Here is a 10,617-nt window from a genome sequence, read left to right as displayed (position 1 = left end):
TGCAGTATGAGACGGCTCAAAGCGGACCACAAAAACAACACAACTCCTTAGTAGGCAATATATATACATTTATTTTACATGATTTCAATCCCTAAATGCTCTTTATAGCATATTCATTCTGTAGACATTTCATTTACATCTTCATGTGTAAACACTCATAATAAAAGGACAAATTGCAAATATCAATAAAAGTAAGATTTCAACATCTATTTTTAACCATTCCATTGGCAGGAGAGAGCTATCCACAGCTTTTCGGCATTTTTATTGTCTTTGTGGACCTGTGCGCACAAGACGACATCACACACTGGTTTCTTTAGTGATATTGCTACACATTTTAATATATAATACATTTTCTTTTTAACAACAATACAAAACAATATAGTCATTTCAAAACACTCATAGATCATAACAGGCCAGTTTGATCACTTTCATCTTGTTCAGAAGAGTTAAACAACAAACACAAATAATAAATATATTAAAACCATAACTCATTTTTGATTAGTCACAATGAGAGAGCCAAGTCCAGGTGAGGTCTGATCTGTTGTGTGTATTTCATTGTTTTGTGTTAAAATTTCAAAGAACTGGGGTTCTAACTTTATTATTTTTTTCCTTCTTTGGGATCCTGATGTTCCCAGGGCACAGGATCATTTTCGTGTGAGTGGGAGCCAGTCTCCCTCTCCTGCCAGAACTGCTCTACATCTTGCAGTGCTATTCCAACCTTGTTGGTCGGGCTCTCCTGCAGTCCTCCACTCTGGTCCAGTTGTTCTTCAGACTTTTGCTCCTCTGTTCGCCCAGGCTGGTGTGGAGGGAGGTGGGCTGACCTTTCGGGTCTTGGGGTGGGTGACTTTGGGGCAGTCGGGGTGTGTGGTCCTGGCTTGTGTTGTTTCGGCAGTTGTTTGCGGAGGGTGAGCCTTCGCCACAAGCCAATGTAGCCCTCCCTGAACTCCTCAGACAGGGCAAGAACGATGAGAGGATTGACTAGAGAGATGGAGAACATGAGGAGCTGGGCGGAGAGCGTGAAGAGGACTGGAGGAAATGCACCATCAGTCTCTAGGGCATGCCGCATCCAAACCCAGGACACCCATTGTGGAAGCCACATGGTGGCCATGGCCACCATCAGGCTGAACACCATCAGGGTGAGTTTGCGGGATCGGATCTGCGTTCGTAGGTTCTGGGTCTTGCTGGACCTGCGCTGGCATCGTCCATATGCTTTCCAAAAATAAAGTAGGGCGAAACTCAAAGGCGTGCAGTAGGCCAGGAGAGGGTACACCTTGACGTACACAGACATGAAATCATGGGCATCGACTGGCACTGCTTGAACACAAATCATTCCACTTGCTTCTCTTTGCAGGGTGGAAAAAAGCCACTGGGGAATGGGGACCACACAAGCCAAGAGCCAAGTAAAGAGTAGGACTACCAGGATAGTCTTCAAACGGATGCTTACCTGCTTGGTGGGGTTACTGACATACCTGTAGCAAGCTTTGGCCATGATGGCCACAGTAAAGCTCTTTGCAGCCATACATGAGTGCAAGAACCAGTCACAGGTCTTACAGACAAACAAACCCAAGGTCCAGCTGGCACGGGAATAAGCAGTGGCTTTGAAGGGGACAGCAAATGCCAGGACCAGACCATCAGCTAGCATGAGGTTGAGGATGAGTGCGTTGATCAAGGACAGCTTACTTTTACGCGCATTGGTGATCAGGACTCCCATAGCCGTAACATTCCCTGTGAATCCTAGGACGCAGATGACTCCCAGCACCACTGGAATCAAGACCCTCAGATCTCCGTGATCCAGGTGCTGATATCCACCTCTCTCCAGAAACGAGCGTCTATCCACGGAACTGTTCCCGGCGCTGATGTTCATAACAGGTAACTTGTCCATTTTATCTGTGCTGGATTAGTAAATGCAAATAAATTTGGCAGTATGTGCAGAGAGAGCAAAATTATCTCTCTCAAAACTGCTTCTATTCGCGAATAAACTTCACGCGCTTGTGGAATTGGTCAGTTCGCGCGCTCTTCCCGCTTTTGACTAGACGGCGCGAAAGCGGAGCGGCTTTATAACGGACGGTTTGATTGACAGGTGCCGTCCCCAGCTGACTGACGGCGTTTAATTTCGCCTGCCGCGATCCTCCAGAGTACAATTAAAATGATTTCGGGTATTAAGCACTGGCTGCTACACACGGAGTTACACTTATTGCTTCTATTGTCACTGGAAATTATGGATTTTTTAATTTCCTGTCGAAGACAAAGGCTTGATGATTGCAAATGGAAATATGAGTGAGTTGGAATAAGACTGAATTTTTATGAGAGATTTTACCTCAGTAGCAAAGACGTTGTCCTCGAGTTGAAATAATGTAACGTTAGCTATGTTAGCCTACTTTTTCACATTTAATGTTATTGTAACACGTTGTAAGACGTTATTTGCACCTTTTATAATGTTTGCCATATATTTTATCCTATATCGTATATTCATATCCAAATGGGAGATTTCTCTCACTTCGTGATGGTAGGTTTATTGTACATTTAAATCGAAGTATAAACACATGCAAGCCACAAAAAATAATTTAACACAGCAAGCCAGGAAAAACAGTTCATGTTTTGTTGTCCTATAGATGGGGCATGTTAACTGCATGTGAGCTTGTGTAAATGTTTAAGTTACGTATTTTTCTCTTGAGCCAAATTTACTCTTGTGTGAATTACTAATGTAGTCTTGTACTTGTGTCCACTTTTTATCAGCTAACGTTATAGCAAAAATATCATTATTCTGACATTTTTATTGGATTGAATTCAGAGAATTATGACTAATTTTAAACAAGAATGAGTGTAATTGGGTTTTGACTTAAAACTTTTTAATTTTATTGAGACTTGTTTTGGCTATAGCCGTAATCCCTTGCATAGAAGTGTAATTAAATTTTTGTGCAAATTAAAGAATATATTATGAATAATATAATAATTTATATTTGTTAATAGCATTGTTATCACTATTCTTTCCATATCTTACCAACCAAAATACTATGCTACAGTCTTTAAAAAAAAGTCCATACTAGGGCACAATGTACTCTATTAATTTGAAGGAATTTCCTTTATATATGCATGTGTGTGTGTGTTTTACCTGTATTTTAAACATTACTGTGAATTGAAGTTACCAGTCCCTAATATTCTGCCAAATATATCCTTTTGTGCTCTGCAGAGGAAAGAAAATCGTTATAGGTTTGAAACAACACGTGGGTGAGGAAATCGCATCATTTTATTTCTCTGAATTTGTATGAAGGATAGTATAAACAGTGTGTCTGTCCCTTGAACTGTCACACGAGGGCGCCATTGTTTAATTTACGTGTAGTGAAAGGCGAGCAAGAAATGGATCAATTTTATTTCAACTTCTTTTTCGTTTCTTTTTATTTTCAATGAATTCCATTAAGCATAAAGACTGCATGGCAAATAGTTGCATGTAGATACATTCTGAGCTATAAAACTTTTGTGTCATTAAGAAGTTTACATTTGAAGGTTTTTGTTTTCTTCAGAAGAGAACATTACTGGTTCATTTGTACATAATAAAATTCCCTGATATCATTTAACCTTCATGTATAGGCTACATCATGATACCAGTATTTCTGTCATCCTCAGGCCAAAGTGACCTAACTGAACGATGACGTTTTAACAGTCTCAGACAAATGCAGTGGAAACAATGGAAAAGATGACATCTGATTGTTAAAGGTTCATTTGATGGTACCGAACAGATATTTTCTTCATTGACTCATTATAGATGACATGTTGCATGCAATAAAACTTTTCACCCACCACTGCACTGAAGAAAAAAAATCAGGGTATACTGTTAAGTTATGAGCATACTGAGATAAAGTGGAGAGTATTATGCAAAATTCAAGTACTTAATTTCTGCGTACTGAAAATCAATGTCGCTGCAATTCTTTTCCCTTCTTACACGAAGCTATTTTTCACATTTCTTGTAAAAACATTCACACTTCACAACCCGAAATCCACCCTTCTGAAACCCCTACCACCCTCCACCCCTTCTGCCGCCCAAGTATCCAAATATGAAAAGAAGGCACCACAGCTTATTAATGGTTACATCAAAATAAGAGGACAACGTGAAATGACAAAACATGACCAGTGGGATTGACTTGTACTACAGAGCTCCTTTCAAGAGGAATAATCAGTTCGCAAGGGACTGTGATTCCATCCACAGATTGTTTGTTTCAACACTACAATCAGCGCAGATCACATTCTTAGTCTATTACGAGTCAGTCAGACATTTCAGAGGAAGTTGGAGGGCACTGTGTTTCAAAAAGAATGGAAATCCATTGTGTTTTTATTTTATTTTTTTGTAAAGGCACCCCTTTGTTTCCAATGCCAGGATGTCAGCGAAGGCCTGTCTTTTTGCCTTATTAAAGATTCTTCATATCATTGGAGTGAAAATGTACATTTGTCCAGATTTAAAGAGTCAGGCATTTTCTTCCAGCAGAGAAATGAATAAATATGATAAATAAACACGTTTTCAGAAGAGGAACTGCAGATACTTAATTGAGGAAGAATGATTGTGCAGGGCAGGATGCTACTTGTGTGTGAAAGTCTGGCTGCTTCCTTGCACAAGGTCAGCATCTGTCCATACTTCTCCTTACATCAAAGGTAACTTCCTGTTTCTCATCACAAAAGACAACTTGCAATCTCCTGCCAAGCTGCAGCATTTTATTCCTCTTTCTCTCTCTTTACAGGTACGTGAGGAGGCGGTACAGTTGTGCTAGTTGACCTTATCTTGGAATATGTAAAGGTTATTGGTGGCTGCCACAGCGATGATGTTCTCATAAGGATGCCAGGCAGTGTGGAGGATTTTCTTGCTAAAGTCCAGGCTGTCCACACTGATTTCATCTTTGCGACGCTTTCCTCCCACACACACCTTCCTTGGTTTCAGGATCGCCCGAGGCTTGCTGTTCTCCCGGGACGCCTCCAGAGTCACGTCACGCTTCGTATTACGGTCGAACATTCGGAAGAAGTTGTTGTAAGAGCCGGTCATGATCACACTGAAAACAGAACAAAGAAAAACATCAACAATATTCATTATTAAAGCATTATTTTGCTTTTGAATAATTGTGCATTGATTGATTTATTATTTACAGCTGGACCAGTGTGCTTATTAAAATAAACATTTAATGCAGATGTGCAAAACACTGACCTGTCTGATCCATTCCAAACACATTCAAATTTGTCGAAGATGCAATCATTCTCATACAGCGAACACAGCTTACTTCTTAGGTAATCGTGGACCTGGTGGATGAAATGGTGGCAATTTTGATTGTCAATAGTAAACACTGGTTTTCACATCTTTAAAAATTCCTCTCTTTTTAGACAGTGTGTGACTGCTAAATACCCCATCAAATAATTTGATGAACATTTCCTGTGTCATATTTTCTAGCCCATTGGTGGGATGAAGTAAAGACTATTTGAGAAACCGAAGATTGATGAGGTAGGTTATGTTTATGATTCAGGGATGTTCTCATTCTAGAGAGCATTTTATTACATTTGTTTAGTGCAATATTTTTGTTCTGTTTATTGAAAGAGAAATATACATATGAATGTGTATGTGTGCAACAAGTCTTCCTTTGTCTACCAAAACAGCCAAATATAATTTAACATAGCCCTTAAAATTCGGCCATTTGTTAAATGTAGATAGTTTGCAACCCAATGTTGTACCTGATAGGTTTCCAGTGGTCTGCTCTCCATGTTGAGATCCCAGACCTTCACTGTCAGGTAGTCCCGTGTCATCAGGTACCGCCCACTGTGGCTGAACTTTACGTCAGAGATGGAGGAGATGATTTCAGAGAAAAAGGAGCGATTGCTTGGGTCTTCTGGCTCCTCGAAAACTAGAAGAGAATAATGAGAAATCAAATACAGAAATATTAAAATGAGGATAAAACAGGCCCCGTCCCTACTGAATATACCATCTCACTCAGAAATATCACAGAAGTAAAATGACTTGTGAGGGCTGTTTCATGTTAGCTTTAAAAACAAGCAACTTTCCAAAGAAAGTTTTCTTGAAACACTTGCTTCCCAACACGTCATAAATCTGCTTGGCTCGCCAGGGAAATAATACACCTGTCAGAGCAGAGAAACTGATATTTATCGTCTATTATTGATTGTCCCCTCACTGTTTTGTTGACTCTGTTGTGGATTATCCTGTGATGTGTCTGCAGGCGTCTACACAGTGGATGAAAAAACACGGGCAGAGGGGGAGGAAACAGATCAATGCTTGCAGGGAAATTTGAGCACTGGTGGACTGCAGGTGTTTGTCATGAGCATGCCATGTCACATTGTGAGCCTGTCCACCTGCAGTCTTGCTGGGTGTCATTCAGATGGGGCTAATGAGTCCTCTGGGGAGAGATGTTAGGGGCTATGGCCCTCCGTCTGCTCTCCGCTGCTGCTTGGAGCCCTGCTGGGCTTGGTTAGCCTCCCCCGCCTGACACCGCAGATTGATTTTTAAGAATATTCTTTAGGATGCCTGGAAGATTCATTAGTGTGTATGGAAGGAGCAACACACACGCACACACTATGCAATGGAGAAGACATTGAGGAGGTCTTTCCTGAGGCAGACTGGCACATCCGCCTGCTGTGAGATCATGTACCAAGGAAAAAATCGACAGATGTGTGTATAATTTAGGTCAGTGTGGTGCTGGAGATACAAACCAAGGCAGCTATAACCGAAGCACTCACAGTTGTTGCCCCCTCCAGCAAATCTGGCCTTTTAAAATTCAGCAGCAGTATGTAAATATCTATTCAACAGGATGTGAACACATGGACCAGTGAGCACGTCAATAAAACAAAGGAAATTACCAAATTCTTTCAACGGTGAAAAAACTATACGCACAGCTATCTGCCCTTGAGCATTGATTTTTATGCCAAGCTTAAATGTCAGTGCATTCAATCTGATCATCAAATGCACATGGAAGCCCCCACCATAAACTGGAGACCTAAAGAAATGGAAATATGTCAATTTGTGGTTATCAGTTCAGCCATGTGCAGCCAAAAGAGATGCCCCTGTAAACCACCAGTACAGGCTCATCAGTCTGCACTGTGTCCAATCCCCAAATGAAATTAGCCAGTTAAGCTCAAGGAGATGCAGTCATATTAAAAATTAGCATAATCCTCACCTCCAACGCCCTCGCCCTAGGTGGAAGAGAGGCTAATCCCTCTCAAGAGAACATCTGTGTTCTTCGTAGACAACAGTGTTGCTGGAGCTGTACTGGCTCTTGCATTTTTATTGTTATAATGAAGATTGGAAGAATGCAGGAACGACTCATTTAAAGAGATCGACAAAATGTTAACAATTTTAAATAAGCAGGCATCAGTATTATCACCTATTGGGGCTTTGTTCAAATCCCTTTTACTAAATATTAAACGTTGGAGCAGAATAACTAGAGACACAAATAATGCTGCGTTATACTTTTCTAAGTTATCTATCTTCCTTTGATCTTTCTGCTGCATTTCAGCACATTATCACAGTCAGGATGAAACAACCAATAAGAAAGAAACATTGCAGATCTCTTTGTTATCTCAAAGTCTGAGATGTTCAATTGAACTCGTTCATTTCTCATCAAATTCTCCCATAATCAAAGTTATCTGAGTTAAGATATACACATTCTAGTATGCTGGTTTTCAAAAGTTTGGGGTTGGTAAGATTTCTTATCAAATGTTTTTTAAAAGAAGTCTCACCAAGGTTTCATTTATTAGATCAAATATACAGTAAAAACAGTAATAATGTGAAATATCACAATTTAAACTTATTTCTAACAGATAATTTATTCCTGTGATGACAAAGCTGAATTTTCAGCAACCATGACTTGTCTTCAGGGTTATTCAGAAGTCTTTATAATATGCTGATCTGGTGTTCTAGAAAACACCTGATAGTACTTCCCAGTATTTTGGTAAATATCGTATTTATTGTATTGTAAGTATTTTTTCTTTTATAAATATGACCCCAAACTTTTGAACAATAGTGCGTTGTAGTCTTACATTTTGAGTGGTTGTCACAGAGCGCTGATGCCCTCATGTCACACAGACGTATGGAGCCTTTACTGCTACTGTAGACGAAGGTGTTGCACTGGTGAGGGTGAAACTCTGCTGCTGTTATCACCTCCGTCAGCTCCTCCATGTTCGCTGGCTTTATGTCTACAATGTCTGAAAAAGCAGCTCAGGAAAAACTTGTAGGTTTAGTAGTCGCACAATTAATAAATTTACAATTGTGCTTGGCCTTGTACCAAAGGTAAACTTTCTTTTACAAAAACAATTTTTTTAAATTTAATGACATGAAGGATACTGAAGCTTCTGTTTGTGATCTCTAGGTTCCACAGGTTGATCCTCAAGTCATCAGTGGACATAAAGGTCTCATAGTCGCTGTTGACAGAGATGGAGTTGATGTGGTATGTGTGCGCATTGGAAAATACTCTCCGAGGTGTGGCCTCAACCATGAGGTCCATGGGCCGCAACACTGGCACCTGAGAGAAGATAAGAGGAAAAAGAAAGGTCAGAATCTGCTGTAACAATTACAACAGCCACAACTCAGTCGTTCTTTATCCAAAGATTGTTGGTCATTTCACCACTAGGGACCCTCTTGTTGTCATCAGCAATCACTGGGACATACATACATAAACCACAACTCTATTTAAAGAATGCTGAAATAAGCAGCAGGTGAGAACAGGGAGAGAGTTTTGCTTATTTTTATATTCCATTTATTTATTTTTTTAAAGGAAGTATACGTTTTTTTTTAATTTTAAAAGTATAATCGCTTTTGTCCAAAGTACAAGCCATCAAGTGTGATATTCTGGACTGTAATGTAAACTAAAGGCTACTGACTGCATACATTAATTAACACAGGGAGGAAAACTAAGCTCCTCAAACCATATCATGGGGTCTACAATAACTGGTAGAACTGTTTAAAAATGCACGATTAACCTTTTTTTTTACATACAGTTCTATATTTGGCACCTCACATCTAATTTGGGCTAATGACCATTATGATGGTGCTCAATGTGCGTTTGACATTTTGTGGGCTGGGACCATCCAGCGGGACACATTTTATAAAAGTCCACTGAACTACACTCCCTGCTGTGAGCTGGTGCCCAGAACAGCACCAGTGCCCCACCCGCAGGTCCTAATTGCAGTATGCAGATGCGTTCTGGCCTGTTTAACTGACGCTGAGGTTTAGAGCCAGTGCATGTCGTTCCAAAAAAAGTGTCGCTCATTACCACATCACAGAAGCACCACTGCCTTATGTGAGAGGCATTCAAATCAGTCCTTAGCTATACAATGACCCTTTAGGCTTTTAAACCACTGCTGTAATGTTTCAGCTGCATTCAGATAACAAGCTAAAATGCTTCAGTGGTGGAGGATGACTGCAGAGAGCTTTTAAAGTTGAATATGTAGATTAGGTTGTTTTGGTTTAGCTGTGCACGCTCAAGTGCACACATTAGAATTTCATGTGCTGTTTATCATGCAGACAGATTTATATGTCATCCTTTTATTAGTCTCGGCATAAGATGGCACAACCATGGACCACCCACAGTTTATTCACTGATCCTCTGATGCTTTCATAAGCGTCTGATATTATTTTCATAAGGGTACATTGTATGGCTTTTAGGGAGAAGTAGTCATTGGATCTGACATGTTGTCATCAGCATATAGCAAGTAAACCTACATCACTTTGTATATTCTGAACTCTGTTTATTGATTGCAGAAGTTTTAAGAACTGTGTGTACTTTAATAGTTATTAAATGAAAAAAAAGACATTTGAATAGATTTTTGCATTAATTATGTTTTTGGAGCAATTCAATTATGTTAGATTGTTTCACTGTGATTCTATTGAACAATAATTTTTGGATTCCCTAAGGATCTTCTAGTTAACAATTAACTAAATATTTTCTTTCTAGTGTGAAGAACATTTTAATAATATAAAGAACCATTTTGCATTATGAAAAATCTATTATGCATTGGAAAGTTTATATTAATGTTAAAGATTCTACATGGGTTCAGTGCCTTGCTCAAGGCCAAGGGCACCTAAGTCGTGGTATTGAAGGTGGAGAGAGCACTGTACATGCACTCCCCCCACCTACAATTCCTGCCAGCCTGAGACTCAAACTCACAACCCTTTGATTGCGAGTCCGACTCTCTAACCCTTAGGCCACGACTTCCCATGTCCGGCTACAGGAATCTGTCCTTCTCTTTACATATAAAATGACTGTGGAATCTAAGGAGGTCCCTCTGTTTCTAATGTGCCTTGAGGGAAAATAACCTCCTGTGCCAAACTCAGTGGTCCCACATTAGTTCAGAGAGCAAACAGATCACACAGAAGGAAAGCAGAGAGCAAAAGAGCATGGAATAGATAAGAAAACGCATTTATTTTCTACCACTGAGATGAGCAGGGGGATGGGGGATTGGCCAACACCTTCCTTTCAGTTTTTATGGCACAGACAGCATTAGTTAGGTCAAATATCACAAGAATCCATTTTGATTTGCTGTATTGTTATAAAAGGTCAGGTATCCGCTGTCTGTAAATGGCATGCCTTGTATCACGTCAGCTCATGGACTACAGAAACTAGACCACTGTAAACC

The 10,617-nt window shown here is 40.0% G+C and overlaps 3 protein-coding genes across 4 annotated transcripts in view; 1 reads left to right on the top strand and 2 right to left on the bottom strand.

Annotated features, from left to right (window-relative positions):
* LOC113113858 (RING finger protein 44) overlaps positions 1–10,617 on the top strand; it is a 1,123,463-nt gene that overhangs the window by 693,759 nt on the left and 419,087 nt on the right. The window lies entirely within an intron of this gene.
* LOC113113859 (probable G-protein coupled receptor 151) lies at positions 52–2,743 on the bottom strand. Its single transcript, XM_026280380.1, has one exon. It carries the CDS (start codon positions 1,880–1,882, stop codon positions 599–601), a length of 1,284 nt encoding a protein of 427 aa, XP_026136165.1. The 5' UTR covers positions 1,883–2,743; the 3' UTR covers positions 52–598.
* LOC113113856 (serine/threonine-protein phosphatase 2A 55 kDa regulatory subunit B beta isoform-like) overlaps positions 3,381–10,617 on the bottom strand; it is a 52,505-nt gene continuing 45,268 nt past the window's right edge. For both annotated transcript variants that reach the window (XM_026280372.1, XM_026280373.1), the window contains exons 5-9: positions 8,327–8,504; positions 8,023–8,187; positions 5,707–5,876; positions 5,189–5,280; positions 3,381–5,036 (exon numbers count right to left, since the gene is read on the bottom strand). In XM_026280372.1, the coding sequence (XP_026136157.1) occupies positions 4,757–5,036; positions 5,189–5,280; positions 5,707–5,876; positions 8,023–8,187; positions 8,327–8,504 (885 nt within the window). In that variant the 3' untranslated portion in view covers positions 3,381–4,756. The remainder of the gene's footprint in view (positions 5,037–5,188; positions 5,281–5,706; positions 5,877–8,022; positions 8,188–8,326; positions 8,505–10,617) is intronic.

The sequence above is a fragment of the Carassius auratus genome, chromosome 14, assembly GCF_003368295.1.
Source record: "Carassius auratus strain Wakin chromosome 14, ASM336829v1, whole genome shotgun sequence".
Taxonomy (NCBI): domain Eukaryota; kingdom Metazoa; phylum Chordata; class Actinopteri; order Cypriniformes; family Cyprinidae; genus Carassius; species Carassius auratus.
The sequence above is the reverse complement of the archived record's forward strand: the minus strand, read 5'-3'. Positions and strand labels throughout refer to the sequence as shown.

Coding starts and splice junctions, on each gene's coding strand:
- LOC113113859 (XM_026280380.1), bottom strand. CDS start 1,882: ATGGACAAGTTACCTGTTATGAACATCAGCGCCGGGAACAGTTCCGTG.